General features: G+C 37.7%; 1 protein-coding gene across 3 annotated transcripts in view; it reads right to left on the bottom strand.

Annotated features, from left to right (window-relative positions):
* The window catches only part of adamts6 (ADAM metallopeptidase with thrombospondin type 1 motif, 6), an 87,698-nt gene extending 71,501 nt beyond the window's left edge, over window positions 1–16,197 (bottom strand). Inside the window, exons 1-8 of one of the 3 annotated variants that reach the window (XM_082157415.1) lie at window positions 15,759–16,197; window positions 15,275–15,520; window positions 13,740–14,139; window positions 10,445–10,809; window positions 5,693–5,861; window positions 5,252–5,469; window positions 5,036–5,119; window positions 3,844–3,989 (exon numbers count right to left, since the gene is read on the bottom strand). In XM_082157415.1, the coding sequence (XP_082013541.1) occupies window positions 3,844–3,989; window positions 5,036–5,119; window positions 5,252–5,469; window positions 5,693–5,861; window positions 10,445–10,809; window positions 13,740–13,827 (1,070 nt within the window). In that variant the 5' untranslated portion in view covers window positions 13,828–14,139; window positions 15,275–15,520; window positions 15,759–16,197. Of the gene's footprint in view, window positions 1–3,843; window positions 3,990–5,035; window positions 5,125–5,251; window positions 5,470–5,692; window positions 5,862–10,444; window positions 10,810–13,739; window positions 14,140–15,274; window positions 15,521–15,758 lie in introns of those variants that run through there. The other 2 variants (XM_082157416.1, XM_082157417.1) reach the window with 2 other exon arrangements.
* Between the last annotated feature and the right edge of the window lie 3,095 nt (window positions 16,198–19,292).

Genomic DNA, 19,292 nt, shown 5'->3' with positions numbered 1-19,292 from the left:
ATTGTAGTAAACATTGTACAGTAAGTTGCAACTATAATCATTTTAGTAAAATTCATAAACTATTGTTGCATGACTAGTTAGAACTACAGTAAGCTATTAATGTTCCAAGAACACAAGTTGTGATGCTGACTTTCACCAAACATAAACAAATAATCACAACTGGCTAGAGAGCTAATATGTAGAGTCATTACGTTGTATGGTATCCTGTGTTTACTTTAACAGGCTTTCGAGGGAACATCACTCTGATTGTTAAGCTCTCCTCCAGGCTATTATTAGTCATATATGAATTCACCCCATATAAATGTCTCCAAATGAAGCTCTGCTATAGTCATAAAATCACATCGCTGCAGGGGTACTCAATAATACACTGACCACACAAGCAGATCAGCACATTAGCCTTTGCGTAAATAAGGCTCATAAATCAGATTTGTTTTTCAAATCCATTCTAGGACTGACTACACTGTCATTTTACAGCTGATGAAATCTGATCTGTTCATTCATACAGTGTAGTTGATGTATGTCAAATGATTTTCTAATAGAACAGTAGCTGACACTGAAAATGTTCTCATGTCTATCATGACACTTCGCTCATATGCATATGCATATAACCGTATGCAGCTGGGTCCAAAAATCACTGACTCAGTCACTCATTCACAACGTAATTACAAATTAATCTCACATAATCCACAACAGCAAGAATGTAGAGTGATGAAAAAATACTTTATTTTAAATAAATAAATATATTTCTTTTTTCTTTAAAGAACTCCAATTTGAACATTCAGTCAGACAGATTGCAAACCACATATCAATGTGGTCTGGATCGAGTTTGTGAACAAGTGGTTTTTCTGTTCAGACTATAAAAAACTAAATAGATTGGAGTTGGAGACAACAACAAAATCTGCATGTCTATATATCTGAGACCCAGAAAAAATTTTTTTTTGAATTTAGTTTTTTTTTCTTCATGTCATCACATTGTTTAGAGCACAAGAAACAAATGGTAAAAAAACATTTTTGAAAAATAATGTTTGATTCATACGTTATGCTATGTCCTCTGTAGTGGACACCAGGACTAAGTTGTTTAAAAAATAAAATGACATGAAATTATATGTATAGGCAAAAACAATGGGATTTTTTTTTTTTCAATCACCAATAAATTTTGGGGTTTCAGGATTTTTGAAAGATGAAAGATGATTCTCTATTATGTTATGAAAGATATAATGGAATGAATTGATACACCATTTTACTTCATGCAATATGTGGGTAAAATGGCCATAAATTAATATTCCCATTCAATGCAATGTATCTATACACTGTATCTAATATGCACATTAATGTGTTCTTGGAGCAACATTTAATGAAAAAAGAAGTGTAATAATTGGAGTAATAATTAGCAACATTTTAATAATAATATTTAATATTTCATAGGAATATTGATGTATAATTTATTTCCATATTCACTTGTTGTGTCTCCCAAAATGCCTGATAAACATGATTTAAGTCCTGATGTCCTCTACAGTGGACACGTATGAAATCAACGCCCTGTTCTGTAACAGAAAGTAATTTTTTTATTTGAAACCCCATAACATTTTCCTGAGATTTTGGTTTATGAAATACAATTTGAAAAGTAGTCCGATTTAAATTATAATTACAATATATTATCATATTTCCTACATTTGATTACTAAATTAATGTCAGACATTTTTAAAGACCAAGGAGAAGTTGTTTTCATGGTGAAACTGTGAAACATTTGGTGTCTCTGAAAAGTCCTGAATGTGCTCTTTACAGGACACCCAGGATGTGTCATGTGACATGTATGATGTCAGAGAAATTCACTAAAATATAATGTCCACTACAGTGGACAAAAGTCCATTCCTGGGTCCCGGGAGGTGGGCTAATGAACATTCTCGGCTTTGGATTTAATAGCTATTCACTGTTTCACTTCAACTATTGTTCATTTTCTTGAGTAAAGCCTCAAATAATCAGAACAGATCTCATAAAACAATAGCTGTAGATCCAAAGAATACAATATGAACTTTGGAGTCATTTATATTTAACTGAAGTATGAAATGTCAATTCCTCCACCACATGTAGTATAAGACAACACAAGCCTTTTTTTCTAAAAGAAAACCTCTGACTAAAGTTTAAAGCTGCACTTAATTCAGAACGAAATCCTTTTATAGCGGCGAACCAGTAGCATTTGTTTGCCAGACTCAAAACCAGTCTGCCAGAAATTATCAGGACAACGGCTAGTTGTTTACCGCCCGGCGTACTTTGGCAGATTTCTGTCTGTTCAGAAGAATAAACCTAAAATGAAACTTTCTGTAGACTAGCGTTAGACACACCGCCTGTTTCAGTCAATTCAAAAAGGTGTTTGGCCTCTACGTGTTTAGCAAAACACTACGAAGTTAAACAAATTATATGTATAAATAGAAATATCCAATAACCTCTGCTCAAGGAGTGACGTCTACAGTATCAGCTGACAGCGTCAAGGCTCACACCTGTCCAAACCACACAGTCATGCACCAGTGAACAGCAATTAACAATGACATTAATAACCAGTTTAGTCTCAGTTGTAAATGACCCACCCAATATATGTTTCCAGTACAAACTGTCAAACTTGAATGCCAAAATGTCAGCTAGCCCTAAAACAAGCCTTTCTTCTCTAATTTGAGCTAAATTGAGGAAGTTGGTAAAAAATGTTAAAATCGCAGAGCTGTCTGCCATTTAACAGATTGATCGCCCACAAACTAATCACTGAAACAAACTACTGTAAGGCGTTTTTGGCTTCTGGATAAACATAATGAATTTAACAACATAGACTGACTCAAAGGAAAATCCGTAGAGGAAGTAAAAAAGACAACCTCCAGTCAATTTTCAATGAGACGTTAACATGTTTTGTTGGCTTGGGTTTTGTGGAAACAACTGTAATGACAATTTAGTTCTTAAATGGGACCTACTATTATGCCCTTTTACAAAGTCTTTGTTTTTGGGCTCTACTAGAATAGATTTTCATGCTTGACTGTTCAAAAAACATTTATTTTTCACATATTCTCCATTGATGCAGAACCTCTCTTCCCAGTCTGTCAGTAAGGCTCAGTTTAGTTCCTGTTTCTATGAATCCCCTCCTCTGAAAAGCACAATGTGGTCTAATTGGTCGGCTGGATCAGTGTGTTGTGATTGGTCATCTGCTACAAGTATGTTTGGGAAAATCCATACCCCTTACTCATCACAAGTTTCAACACACTACTAACTCAACCAGGCCTCCTCCCTTTAAATTTTCATATGCTGTGGGTGGTAATTATTTAAATGAGTTAATATTGTAAAGTGTTCTGGAAGAAAACTCAAGAATACAATGAGGCGTTTCAGGGAGTTCAGAAACAGTGACATTGATATAGAGAATAACTGCCTTTGGAGAGACTTTGTGCTTTATAACTTAGCAGAGCTTTTTCATGCTCAAACAGCAACATTACACACATTCAACAGACATTGAACATGCATAAGAGCATATTCGGTCTTCTTTAACTAGTTCTGCTTCAGCAAAATACTAAAATCAGGCTGAATATCAAATGTAATCATTTTACCATGTGAAGTATGAAAGTGAAGTATTTGCACTTTCATCAGACGAATAACGTAGTAAAATTCTTTAGGATTTACAAACCTAATCTATCAAATATTGGCTAATTGAATGTTTGTCATCAAACATGATTTTAAACAGATGAAGTGTTGGTGTCTTCCATCTGGGTCCTGGAAGAACATTCCTTTCAAACAAACATAGGCCTAACCATATTCCCAACCCCAATCATTAACTACCCCTAAAATCAGATGGAAATAATAGTAACCGACCTTGTAATGAGAACAGCATTGTCGTGATGGGCGATCCCATTCTCTGGGATACTGTTTCCATCCCCCTGATGAGAAAGAATGGATTTCTGCCATTTACAGAAGCTGTCTAGAGATTTGTCTGCATGGTGGTTTATCTCCAAGTTGAGCTGCAACATAGAACACCAATGTAACATATCAAACTTTGTTTAAGACGACACAATCTGACCCACTGCATTTTGAAATGAAGTCACAATATAACAAAGGATGCTTCAGTTTGTTGAGTTGTTATTTTATATAATATATTATATATATTATTTGGCTGGTACAATGTGAATTGTAGCTCTAATGACATCATCTTTGTGGTAGTTGGATCTTTTGGTTGGTTTCCCAGTCTGAGAAGAGTTATTTGACTCTTCCGAGAACAAAAAAACGAAAAAAAAAAAACATAGTCAAACACCCTGGCTCTTTCATTAAAGATATTAATGCAAAATCTTTTACAAAGTTTCCCTGTGGGACAATGTCTAGGCATATCTGTTCGAATAACTTTTATGTTTAAAAGTGGTCCGACGATTCATGATTCCATCTGTCTTGTTCAGGCCAATAAAACAGCAGACTACTGTGAGGTGTGTTTCTAAGCTTCTAAAAATACTCTGAGCTCACACTCATTTAATGCTAATGCAGACAAAAGACAAGAACGAGGAATAGTAATGCATGTGCGTGAGCCTAGGGAGAAAATGTCACCTAGCCTAGTCTTGGGAAGTGCTGCTGAAAAACAATGACCTTTTGCAAAACCAAAATGCAGCTGTAAACTGTTTAAATGGTTTGTTTTTGCAGAACAGTGCAAAAAAAAGTTAAAGGGATATTTCACCCCAAAACTGAAAATTTGGTCATCCTCATGTTATTCCAAACCTGTATGACTTTCGTTTTTCTGAAAATAAAATACACAAAAATGACAATTGTATTGTCGTTTTTTATCCATACAATGAAAGTCAATGGGGTCCAAAACAACATTAGACCCCATTGATTTTCAGACAGATGAATGTTCTTTAAAATATCATCTTTTGTATTCCAAAAAAGAAAGTAAGTCATACAGGTTTGGAACAAAATGAGGTTGAGTAAACACTGACAGAATTTACATTTTGGGTGAACTGTCCCTTTAAGACTTCTGAATCACATTAGCATAAAACTTCTCCATCACATTAAAAACACTGACCTGATCTTCTGTCAGAACAATCAGTCGGGTTACAATAATGTTCACAACGTTTCCAAGACTGGCATCACGGTAAAGTTTGGCAACCTGACCTCCAGAAAAGAAGAAAAGACACAAAGTCAGCCAAATGCTGTTCGAGTTCTTCCGATGGTCCCTTAAAAAGGCATTTGAACATGCATTTGAGACAAACACGCATGAGAAAAGCAGGACCAAACTTACAATATTCATTACGGACAGGATGTAGTGTTCGATATCTTTGCGACCGTGGTAGCCAACCATCATTTTGTCCGCCACCACTAGGGTCTCCACAAAGCGTTCAGAACTGACGGACCGGCGCTGGCGATGGCCACCCGTCGAGCTGTCGCTGCCCGGGACTGGGTACGTTGGGTTCTCTTCAGGGTTGGTATCGTAGCAGGGTGTCCTGCTTATTGTGAGGTCTGGAGAAAACAAATATGACTCACATTTTCATAAAAAAAAATGATTAATTAGCAGTTCAGTTGTTAGTAAAAATGAGGTTCAGCTGAACTTTAGAGTAGATCTTCACTCAACGAGGCTGTTTGCAGAGACTTCCAGCCAAAACCTGAACCACTGACCATCATTTCCTAAACTGCTATCAATAGCTGTTTATGTCACAATGTGGCCAAATGGAGGTTTACCAACCTGAAACACCACAGCTGAACTCCTCGCTTGGCTCTTGTGGAGAGGGAATGGAAGTCTTTTTATAAATAACATGTGGTTGTCCTTCGTGGTTGACATCACTGAAATTTCTGGATATATTTTTTAATGGCTCTATTAAATATTGCTCGTCCTCTGTGGTTATGACACCATGCTTGATAAGAAAAGAGAAAATTATAGGTTACACCAAAAGCACACAGGGAAATCTGTTCATTGACAAGATTTGAAATATTCCATCTGCAATGTCACGGACAAGGTTGTAAAAAAAAAAAAAAAGAAAGCATTTTAATGGCTGCATCACATGCTTATCATCTCTACAAATAGTCTCTTTAGATTATACCAGAACGCAGATAATTATAACTCGTATTATTTCAAGTGATTTCATATCATTCAGCATTGCAAGCAAATGCAAAAACATGCCACAATACAAATCAACGAGATAAATCACTCAAAACCACCAATTACATAAAGAACAACACCGTAATTACCTGGACTCGAACCAAAGCACACAGATCTGCGCCCTTGATCACCCCCAATTTAACATAAATTCAAAAAGTGCCTCAGAAATGTGTTTATAGAAAAAGAAGAAGAAAAAAAGCTCTGGCATGTTCTCCAAGTCTGTAAAACTCCACAATGAGACCAATTAAATCTTTACAAAGAAATAGCAAACGCTGCACACGCAAAACAAAAGCACAGTTGATATAAGCCGTATGCTGTGTGATGCACGGCGAAAACTGCTGAGGCATTCAAAGGATTGTTTTTCCATTTTTGGTTTCAATAAAATGACTGAGGCAATGCAGAGATCTCGATTTATTAAGTCAAGTGAGCCAGTACTTTTGGCTGCAACAATAATAATTTAACATCTTAGCATCATTGCAACTGTATCGTTCTCCATTCTAACTAAAGGGGAATTATGGGGAAAAAGCTAATATTACGAACCTGATAAAGCACAGATGATTGGAATTTCTCAAGGACTACAAGCTAAAACTTTTGTGGATGATTTAATGAAGTGGAACATTAAGTTTGCTTTTACTTTCAGAATGAGTTTTGATCCCAGCCATTGGGAAAGATCAAACTTACATGAGATCAGTTGTGATGCATGATATTAGATTAATTAACTGGTTGTGGTCATATAGGACTCTTTTATGTGGCCAAAAACGTGAAATGGAAAGATGGATGGCTGGTATGTCTTAAAACAATCTCTAAACTCTATTGACAGCAGATGTGAATGAACATCATGTTTACAAGTGACTTACAACGGAAATCTATGGGGCAAGACAATAGACCAGAATAAATGTTAAAATATACACAATTTTGAAAGTTTGTCTACAGACAAAACAAAAGTGTTAGCATAAGACTAGTGCAGAAGTTTTAACCTTTACAAACACAGGGAACTCAGCCAACAGACCACCAATAAAAAACGAAAAAATGAAAAAGAAAGGAAGATTTAACAGCACATCTCTCTGCAATGTCTTTTCTCATAGGCTTTCATAGTAAGTGCATTACTGTAAACACTTTTTGCTTGTTTTTTACTAGTTAGCCTGTTAGCATCAGCAGAGAGCCAATGCTGGTAGATGCTGTAACTATCATTCTGTTTGCAAATTCTATAGAGCCAAAACACAGTAACTACACCAACACTGATTGTGAGAAAAATTGCTTTTCTATATTTTTGATTCCTCGCAAACTAAGTGTAAATGAGCAAAAACAGTCCGTAACGGGACAGATCATAATCTAAGAGGCCCGATTTTGGTCAATAACTCCTTTTTGACAAAATGTGCTTTGCTTTTGCAAGTCAATTTAGCAGACGTTTAACCAGTAACCATTTTTTGGTCTCTTAAAGGTAGGGTAGGAATGTAGGAAAGGCTAGCAATAGCCAGCTAGCTTTAAGATGCATGAGATGTATGAGATCACACCCTCCCTTCAGAGCGTCTCCAAAGCCACGCCTCCTTCAAAACACATGAACGAACATAGCAGCGTCTGCAAAGCCTCATGAGACGTGTTAGATTACCTCATGTCTCAAAGCACATAACATTACAATAATGAATGTAAACATCTTAGATCGCTGATTTGTACCATCTGACTGCTGCATATTCATTTCGGCATTGATAGTGTTGACATAGAAACGCATTAATCCGAGTCTGAGGACATGAACAGCTCCGGGTAGAACGTCAAGGGTTGCCGTCTCGTAATTACGGTTATGACATGGCGTGAACCCAGCATAAGCTCATCGTTTTGGTTCAGGAGGAACTATAAACACGGCTGCTGTTCGTTTGCGGTGCTCTGTGTCTGACGTCTGTCTACAACTCTGCACTGACGTGTGATGACTGCGTGAGCAGGTGCGCGGAGGAATGGAGATACATTGGACCAACATTTTTTGGTCCTGAGACTTCCACAGAATACGTATAATTTTTTTTATATTTAGACCACTTCTATTATTGATTGCTATAAGGATGGGAAGAGTTTCAACCAGTATAATGAAAAGTCTTTATAAAAAAAAGCCTACCCAACCTTTAAAGCTTAAAACCGACTTTTATTTTTTTAATTTCTAGGTCCGATTAGTTACTGCTGAAAGCCTCTGCTTGTTCTTGTGGTGCCATCAACCAATCTGTGAGTCATTAGTAGTCAAAAGCTATTAGTGATTTGCCCACAAAATTGGACGAAAACCGAATGCCCATGAGCAGCAAACAGGTCGGATGCTTCCCGGGGGTCGTGTGTCAGCCAAACCACTGCCATTGAGATGTTTTTAGCAAACTAAGGAACAGAAAATTATTTGCTGTGGTACTCAACACTACGTCACAAATGCTGCCGCGAGATCCTGAGGTGTATTGAAACTTGTTTAAATCATCTTTTTTTTTTTATCTCTTGCGATGTCCAACTCAGGGGTTCAGGTAAAACTCTCTACAGGCTTGGCTATGTACTGATCTCCTGAAACTATAGGTCTGCAGAGTGGTTTAGGGAGAAGGTTTTGTGTTTGCACGCAGACACAGTGACTGCAGGAAATGCCTCAGGACCAGCAGAGCCACTCTAAATTCTCATAGATTTATGCGAGGGTGCTGCTGATACCAGGGTGGAATCCAATATCGAGGCCTGTCCTCCCACATGAACACACCAGTTTAAGGTAATTGCACAGGGCCGGCTCGCTTGGGAATTTTCCCCTCAGTCTCTTGTCAAGTTAAAGACACAACATGCACAAATATCTAAGTTCCAATGCTGGGGAAGCTACTTTAAAACTGAAGCCTGCCAAGATACAAGCTACTCATAATTTAAAGTATTTAAACTACAGTCAAGCCACCATTTTGGAAAAGTAGATAAAGGTAACTGCGTTAAGGTAGCCGTGTTAAAGCTAAAGTTCAATGTTGTTCCAAACCTATATTACTTTCTTTGGAAAAAGATGATCTTTTGAAAAATGTCTGAATGTTTTTTATTTGTCCATACAATGGAGGTCAATGGGGTCCAATATTGTTTCGGACCCCACCGACTTTCACTGTATGGGCAAAAAAATTTCCTACAGAAGTTAGTTGTTAGGGCAATTTGAAATGTAAAACTAGTTTATACTAGTCAGAGCCATGATCTAACATTTCAATAATCACATCGCATCACAGGAAGCCACGTTTCACAGCAACCGTGTAGAGCGTGGTTTAGTCAAGCAACGTCAAAGTCCCCTCCAGATGAAATGCTCAGCGTGAGATAGGAATCAGCTGGCAACGGGCTTGCAGGTGCAAGAGGGATTCAAGCCCGATGCAGAGAGACAGCTAAGCTAATATTTTGCTGTCACTCAGCAGTCACTTTAACAGTGAGCAGAAGCAGCCGTGTACACAGAGACAGGGACATAGATAAGAACTCTGGCAGCAACACAGACAAGGTGCTTTAAGCTCTCTCTCTCTCTTGTGTTAGTCAAACATGAGGCATGAGTTTCTCGAAGCTGCCTAAGCTTTATTAATGTGATATAGACACGCTGACTCACTTTGGACGCTGGCCTGAAGCTCTGGAGTTAAACTGCTGAGCAAGACATTGACAGGGACAATGAACTACATTTTTCAATGTTAAAATCCTGTCTCCTATCTGAGCTTAATAGGCTTAATAGACAACAAAGAAGCCATTTGTAGGTTGATTCCCAAGAAAGGGAATCAGCTTCCCTGTATAGCAACTGAACCAATGCCGTGAGGGTTGGGCGGGATTATCGATTTGTCCAACAAACAGCAGAGTGTTCAGGAAACCTGGTTGACAACAACCTTTACTTTTGCAGAAATTACACACTTCGACTATAACTATATTTTTGCTTCGCAGTTATTAAGGTATTCTGAGTCGTTGTATTGCGGTTACTTTTTCTAGATGTTCTTAGTGCAAAATAAAGCATTTTTGTCAGATGAAGCTCATAAGTTCAATCACTAAAAGTAATAGCACCTATTCTCGTGGGTTTAGAAATAACCATCCACAGTAAGGACAGCATATCAGTCACATAAAAAAAAAAAGGCTAAGTCAGCAAATATGGGGCCCTTTGAGGAAGTAAACACTTCAGCTGAAGATCTTTAGATATGTGGGCAATAAAATGCAATGCATATTCCACATGTCATTGGCCAGCATGCTTTCATATCCCTGTGTGAATGTACAATTTCCAATCTGTTCTTTTATGCAGAAAACAGTGTGCCTTTTCCTGAGGTATTTTGGAGAAAAACAGCATACTTACCTTCTCATACAGCCAAAAGCATGAAGATTTTCAAAATCTGCTGTACTCACCAAGCCTTTGCAGTTGCTCAATGCCACTTTTGTAGTGCTATATTGATCCAGTAGATATCCAACATAGTGGCAGTTATCGACCACTGAATGCTGCCAGTCTAGTCCGTCTTTGCCCCAGTACTCTACTGTGAAATGTTTAGAAACCAGATTGGGGTTGAGAGTCAGATTCAGGTGAAAGTGCTTGCCGTAGGCGGAGAGTTTGTAAAAAAGCCTGGTCTCAGTGTGGTCCAGCTCAGCCTGGTCCAGTCCACGTCTCCGCCGACCGGGCCTGTAATGCTTCACAGTGTAACTCATGAACTGGCCCCTCTCATCCACCCGCACTGGGACTGTCAGCTGATAGTGCTCCAGCGTGGACAGGAATTCCGCTTTTGGTTTTGGGTAATAAAGTGAAGCAGATAACAGTGAGCAAAACAAAGGAGGGTAATCATGGGAAACCAAAAATCAACAAGCAATTTCAGCACTGTAAGTGGCAGGTGTGTTCAGAGGAAGGTTTAATTGCTTAGAGGTTGATCTTTCACAGCTTCTGTGAGTTTCTAAGTGTAACAACTTTGTTTCCTAAAAATCCTCTAGAGCAGTGTTTCTCAACTGCTAAGTGGGTCACAAGACCGTTTTGGGTGGGTCGCCGAGTGTGTAGTCAAAGAAACAACAACAAACCGTACTTTTATTTTGAAAGGTGTGCGTGCCGTGAATGCTGTTCACTCTTCTGCAAAGGCTTTGATTTTCTGTCAGACGGAACACGGTTTTCCATATGACTGTGCTACTATTCCATTGTTCCGCACTAGACGGGGGCGTTTGACCGTTGTGCTCGTGTCTTTTGCAGTGTCTCGTGCATGACACGGTGTACTAAAAACAAGGTGCTCAAGTTAAGAAAAAAGTTAAACCTTAAAGGCCCACTGAAGTGCCTTGAAACGCGCAACTTTGCATGATGTGTTGACGCAATTTCCACTGAAACAGGAAGCTAAGGCGGGACATATTGAATGGCTCCTCCCCCTTTTCAAATAGCCAAAAGCGTTTAGTTTACCTCACAGACTGCAAGTCGTACTTGACAGCACCATGGAAGCGAATCCGAGCACTGATGATACGTTGGATTCAGGTGTGAATAAATTCTAGCCATTTCATTCTTAACCAACATACAGTTGGAAAATGGAATAAAACTTGAACGTTTGAGCAAACAAACACACATCTCCAACCCATATTGCTCCGTGACGTGTCAACGGTCGCTTTGGCCAGGTGGTATTTATAGCATAGGGGGCGGAGCTTTAGATTCTCGAGAGCATTTGATTGGACAGAAGATGTGACGAGAAGCTGAAGTCCGCAATGATGTCATAAAAATCTCTGATCCATTTTAGCGGAAGTGAGAGACTGTAAGTTTTGAATGCTTATATCTCCTAAATGCAAATTCTGTCATTGTTTTAGAACACACCAGCTTATTCATAACCCTTAAGGCTTACATATTCATATTAAAAGCTAAAAAAACGTACATTTTGATTTCAGGGGGCCTTTAAAAAAAAAGTCTACACCTTGCAGGTTCTTTTCCGTTCCACTGACCGGCTTCTTGCATTGTCCTGTTTTACTATCTGAAATATGTCAGGCTATATGTCAGTGTCTGTATTCTAATGTTATTTTTGTAACTTGTCAGGGCCAATTCACACAGAATGAGTTTTTGCAGTCAAAATTAAGAGCATACAGTGTCGTAGTTTCTTTGTCAACTACCAAAATTACCAAAGAGTACTGTAAGTGGTACATCGTTTGTAAGCTGGGAAGGATTTGTATCCAGGTATGGTGTTCATTCTATTCATTAGAATCAGTGTCCATATGTTTTATTAACATTAACTTACTAACTAGTTTGGGGTTGCTGCCTTACCTTATAATACTGTTTATTCATCACTGTTAGTGAAACATAGCCTATGTTGAGTAAAGTGGGACAGCACTTGTGTGTATGCATTTCTGATAAATAAATTAGCTAGTTGGTTCAAATTCCTAAAAATTTGGGTCGTGCCATAATGGCCATGGGAAAATGTGGGTCCCAAGGCCAAACCAGTTGAGAACCACTGCTTTAGAGAAATAAAAATAGACATAAATGAATGTGGATATTATAAAGTAATTTGGTCTTTGAAGAATTTGATGAGAAATGTCTGAATATCTGAAATTTGACTGCAGACATTTCTTTAATGTCTCAGTTGTTTCTCCTTCACAGCAGTGATATTCAAAGAGACCAAATGGAGACTTTTGTGTTTAGATTTCTCTCCCAGTAATCTCACATATGTCTCGTTTCACATGTCGCCTCTTGTCATTTCAGAGTAGAACAACATTGTCTCAAACTAGGGTCAAATTTGATTAGCTGAAAGTCAGATGTCTCAACTCTTTTCATGACATTTCTCTTAGACCTGGTTTTATAGATGGGGCTTAGATTAAGCCAGGACTAAGCCTTAAAAAAAAAAAATTTTTTTTATAAACATTAAAACATTACTGGTGTGCATCTTAAGACAAAACAATGGCATTGACATATTTTAAGATATATCAGTGCAAGTTGCTTTCAGTTAAAACAGCTCAAACATGCATTTTAGTCTCAAACTAGGTTTAAGCCTTGTCTGTGAAACCGGGAGTAAATGTTTTTCAGGAGCAACACCTGAGATAAAGGTGTTAAGGTGCTAGTTACATCTGATGCTATGCAAGAGCAATACAATTTCCCTCTGGACTGGCAAATCTGAGCACAGTTTGAGACATTGTTGAGATCTCTTTTGATACTCAAGAAGAATAGTGAGATTACTGAGGGGTTTACTCCAAATGGATTACTCCATTTGCTCTCTATTTTGTCTCACTGATGTCTAAGAGAAACAAATGACATAATAAAGAGATATTTTACTAATCTGTTCATATAATAAAGAAACAAATGAGATGTGTTTCTACTAGGCATCTTGGCTTCTCTGATTTTTCTCCTGCAGAGTTTTTGGGGAGATCTCAAAAATGTCTCATACAGTGTTCAAAATGAACTCAAATATTGCTCATGAACTTCTTCAAAGATCATATCATCTGAGTTATTCAACCCACACTTTTGCTGTATGTCAATGATTGTCTCAATATCTCTTCAGGAAGTTTAGGAGAATCACCTGAGACAAGCTTGATACTTTCCATGAAACATAAGTGAGCAATAAAAGTTTCCTCTGGGTAGAGCTTAAAGTGTCCTTATGACATCATTGTAAGCAGAAATGAGTTATGGCTTGTCTGGTGAATTTTCAGAACTGGTATGATATCAGCTGTTACAGTTACAGACATCACTTTCTGTTAAACTTACCTTGAGAGTTGTATGAAAGGATCTGAGCTTCAGCAGCGGCCAAGACCAGGCTAAATATCCAAGTCAGCGTCTTCCAAAAAAGTTCCATAATTTAGGGAAGATCTGACATGGGTGTGGGGGTAGGGGGGTCAGGGCAGGCTACAAGTGGATTAAAGCGATATGATCAATCCAGCTTCGCACCATAACATATCCATGACAAGCATCCTCGACACATTCGAATCTCAGTTCACACTTAATCCCAGGTTTAAAAGTCTTCCTAAAGGTGAAGTCTCTAGGAAGGACTTGTGCCTGCACTTTTGTCAGCCATGAGCAGGGCAAGAGTCCATAAGAACTCTCTTCATGTTATTCCAGAGCAGCAGATCTATATTAGGAGCTTGTCCCGAACGATCCATTTGTTTGCCTGGAAATGAATGAGAGTGGAAAAAACCTTGTCAGTGGAAAATTGCCAGTTTCTAATCTTACAAAATGAAGAAAAGTTTCAACTGTGTCTCATCAAACATCAAGAGCAGATTGCAATTCCGCAGCTGTAACATCTGGACTTGAACAGGTTTGATCACACACACACACACACACATAATGGTGAGCTCATAGGTGTTGAGTGGGATGCCGTAACTTCAGGTTATCATTTTCACACCTGCACTTGACTATTAGCTACCCTGCCTGTTTCCGATTTAAGGCATGAAAACCTGTTACAAATAACATGACTGGATGATCAGACTGAAGTTTCACCAGCCGGTTTGAACTTTGCAACATTTGTTGATGTGTAAATGGGACCCACACGTATTTATTTAATGTACGAAGTATGAAATAAAGTGTCATCTACACTCGAATGCTGTTAGAGCTTTTAACAGAACTAATCTAAGGTTTCTGAGTTGGTTTTTTTTGTTTTGTTTTTTTTGCAGTGTTGCAGTACTATCATCTGGTCTCAAGCTGATTTAGTGGATGTATGAAGCCAGTTCTCAAGTTCACACAGGCGTCCTATCAGAGAAACCACAGGTGCGGAACATGATCCGCTAACTACTGACATCCAGAAAGTGCCAAAATATTTTCATTTTGAACAGCGTATTTCTATTTTATTATTTATTTGATTTTTAAATTGTTATTTCTGACACAAAATTACACTTTTTCAAAGTGTGACTTAAAGGGATAGTTCACCCAAAAAAATGTATATTCTGTCAACATTTACTAACACTCATGTCATTCCAAACCTGTATGCATTTTTTAGAAGATATTTTGAAGAATGTTAACCAAACAGTTTACCAACAGAACAAAGAATGAGACATTTTTTATGTTCCACAGAAGAAAGAAAGTCATTCAGTTTTGGAACGACATGAGTCTGTCTGTCAATCTATCAATCTATCTATCTATCTATCTATCTATCTATCTATCTATCTATCTATCTATGTCTATCTGTCTGTCTATCTATCAATCTATCATAATAAAGCACAAGCATGACTGTAGTACAGTACCATTGCTAGACTCAATGTTTTATAGCTCTATGTGATAATAGTAAAGCAGCTCAAGAAGTAACTCACCGGATGAACATCAAATGCCGGCTTTTCTCTCGAACATCCAGCATAAGAGTCGTCCAGTTCCAACAGATATATCCTGTATATCACCTCCTTTTGCGTGTATTTCTTACTATCGCAGCAGAAGCGGCAGTTACTGTGCAGACGAACATTCATGAGTTTAATAAAGCGGCTTCCTTCAGACAGCAGCTCGAGTCTAAAACGTGTCTGACCCAGACAGCTGGCAACAGCCCAACACTATTACACTGACCGCTGAAATAAAAACACACAAGCCCAGTCAGAGGACTACAAATGTGCACCAAGGGACTCTATTTTGTTTCTTTTTTATTGCTTGATAAAGTAGTCATTAATGTCGTCGCTTGAGATAAAGCAGTTACAAAGGGTTACTATTAAAAACAGACTCCGTTATATTGACATTTTCAATTTAAACTCCACTGGGAATGCCCAGACTATCCTTCCTGTCTGAAAGACCGTAAAAAATGATAGTTACCGTCTTCATCTTTTTTTGTTTGTTGTTGAACACATGCAGACAGTAGAAATCTTCACTTGAATCCACTTCAGTGCATTCTTCAGCAAATCTCTCGTTTCGCTTCAAGCCATTCTCTACCTCTCATGCCAACAAATGTAGTTGTGTCCTTGTACAGCACCAAAAAAAAAAAGCTCTTCATGAACTCACTGCATCAGCAATGCAATGAAAAAAAAACTCCATGCACCCATCTCCAAAATATGAAAAAGTTGTTGAATAAGTTTGTGTAACTCAGCAAATGTTTAACTGTTCAAGTTTCCAGCGTGTGTGATGGCTTATTGTTTGGTCTCGTGATCTTTGATTCACCAGAGATGAATAATAACAGTAATGCACATTGAACCGGTGCGCATGCAGGAGACTTGCAGTCTTTAATACTGTGCGCGGATCTGAGCCAGCACTCAAACTCAAACTCACACACTGGCAGCGCGAGGACGGAGACTGGGAGGATCGACATGACGTCACTGCAGATGTGCCCGGTGCGCGCGCGCTCATTCGGATAGTCAAGTGAATATAGTGCACGAGAACTTTTCTAATCAGTTAATGATTAACAAACATCTATATGCTTAACATTCAAACCTATCAAGAACACGTCGGATGAATATAACAAATTTAAGTCAAATTCCGAATCGGAGTCATATGTTGATCATTTATTTATTTTGCATTACGACATTATTTTCACAATAAATTACAATTAAGCACATTTCAAATTCACACACACATGTTACTGACACTATAGCCCAATGGGTTAGGTTTGCAAAGTCAAGCCTGGTTCATTTTTGATCGTCGAGGTTGTTTTTATGTAGCTATATCGTGATGTTTAATTCGCAATGAATGACAATAAAAGCAAAATCATGATTAACTAAAGTGCAGGTGTCTTCTTTTTCCAGACATAGCCTTTAATACAACAGTGGCACACGGAGACATTAAATCAAAAATAAATAGGCTACATGCATATTATTATCATTATCATTATCTATATCTATAATATAAAAAATATAATATAATAAATAAAGTGTTCGGAAGAAAAGGACTGGTGTTTCATGTGCATTTACTAGCACCGTTGGATATTTGAACGCTGAGAGGGAATTGTTGCTTAGTTTGCAGCGACGCCGCGTGGTGACCATGTGACGGTGCGATGATTTACTGGGCTAATACAGTCTATGGCTAATAATAGCCTACACATCCAATAATACGAATTTATAGTCTCAGGAAAAAATAGTATACATTTATGGTTGTTACTATTTGGAGTTCACAGATTAATCTACTAGAACTATCTGAATTTCCTTCAACATATCCTTTTTAGAATGTTTTTAATAGGCTAATTTATTTTTAAACTAAACTGAAGTTTCTTTCTTACTTATTTTTCATGTTTTTATATGATAAATAAGGGAAAGGTTCATTAGGAATGATTCTGCATTATGTGCTCTTTCCACCCCATAGGCCTATACTTTTTTTTACGGTAGCATACTTATTCAATGATAGTTTATTAATCATATGAAATTAGTAGGCTACTATGCATATGCGAAATAAAGCATTGAATTTCACATCACCAATTGTGGATAGAATTTAAGAATTGACACTCAGCGGTGCGAGCTCTTCTCTAAAAAACAAAACCAAAAATTGTGTGGCTTTGTAAATAGCACAATAATAAATAATACGAGTTTCCTAGTTAAAAATTGTCTCTCAAGTAGTATTTACCCCTGGGAAGTTCGGGGATATACCCAATGTTCCCGAGATGGGCAAACATCATTGGGGTGAACGATTGCTGCTGTGACTGCTGTTCTTTGCAATTTTTTTTATTATTATTATTTTTTCACAACAGCTACATCACCTTTTCTTGTCCTTAAAGTACTGCAAGGATAAATATATAATAATATAGTATGTATTATACTATACACAGCAAAAATAGCCTTGGGTATTTGACTGAAATTCAATGTTTGTGGTTTTCAATGAATGAGACGCTAAATATAATTTAGGCTTTTAAACGATTTCCTCAATAAATAGGCACGAATAAACCTGGTGTCCTCCATATTATAATCCTGTTCTTTCCGACAACAAAGCACTGGAATGCGGCGAACGCGTAATCACGACTTCAGAAGTGGGAAGTAGGAAATGTCCGATTATAGCGTGAAGGCCACAAACGCCCCCCTCCCCCACGATCATCTGACGTAGTAAACCCAACGGTTCAGTTTCTGCGTGCAGGCTTTTTTCATCCTCCTCCTCAGAGAGCAGTTCTCATTTCCGCCGAATTGCTCCATTTCTACGGTAAAACACTGGTGTGTGTGTATGTTTTATTAAATCTATAAAATCGGTAGTGTGTTGTTAATCGTTTTATTTTATGCGAAGCAACATAGGAACGTCAGTCACCTATCCTAAACGACTGTCGCATCGGCCTTTTCGCGTGATGGAAACGCCTAATCTCTTGCATAAAACAAATAACTTCTTTTCCTAAAGACACAGAATATAATTACCTTGGATGTTAAAATATGTTGTCAGAAATGTGCACTGTTTTGTTTATGGGCAGGTTGTGAAACGAAGAGTAGCGGCCGAAGTTAGCAGTTCCCCCGTCGAAAGAGAACCAGCACAGTTACGGTGGACAAGCCAGGTAACAGAGACCGGTTAATTAACGTTACACTTGAATTACTTTTAAATGATTTAGTACTTATAAAACGTTAAGGATTGTTCTAAAACCTAAATATACAAAGACGGTGCACTCATATTACTATGTATCATAGACTGTAAAAAATATGGACGACGTCCCTTCACTGTCTTCCACTGGTGAAAAGTGAAGTCGCTAAAGTTTTTTTTTTTTTTTTTTTTTTTTTTTCACTTTTTTTTTTTTTTTTATTGCTAAGAACGTACAAAATCAATGCCAGGGGTAAATACAATTGCGAGTACAGCTACAAATTATATAGTCAGGAGAATGTTATGCAAATGACACAGTGAGACAGTTTTAAGGGCTTTGGAATTGCTGGATGTACTGAGAGTGTCCAGGTAGGATTTAAGTTCCTTATAGAAAATAAAAAAGTAGGGCTTAGCATCCTGAAATTTACATTTGTGTAAAAAAAATTTTGCTAGAAAAATAAACAGGTTTATCAAAAAATATTGGTCCTTTACATCTTTAACAAAGTTGTGCTGACCAAATAAAACATCTTTGTATAACAAAGAAAAGCTCTGTGATGAAAATGAGCGAACAAAGATACAAAAATCCTTCCAGAACAGACTTGTATATGTGCATTCCCAGAAGAGATGAGAAATGGATTCGTGTTCAGCACCACAAAAAGAACATAAAGTGTCAATATCAGGAAACATCTTTTTTAAGTAAAGCTTCACAGGATAAAAAAGATGAAGTAATTTGTAAGACACATCCTTAACCTTATTGGTTATTAAATATTTAGATGACAAAGTCCACACTTTCTTCCATGGAATATTGACAAACTGGCCATTCCAGTACGACACAATGTATGGGAGAGAAACAATCTCATTTTGAAATAGCTG

Source organism: Leuciscus leuciscus (assembly GCF_965113295.1).
Source record: "Leuciscus leuciscus genome assembly, chromosome: 24".
NCBI lineage: Eukaryota > Metazoa > Chordata > Actinopteri > Cypriniformes > Leuciscidae > Leuciscus > Leuciscus leuciscus.
The sequence above is the reverse complement of the archived record's forward strand: the minus strand, read 5'-3'. Positions and strand labels throughout refer to the sequence as shown.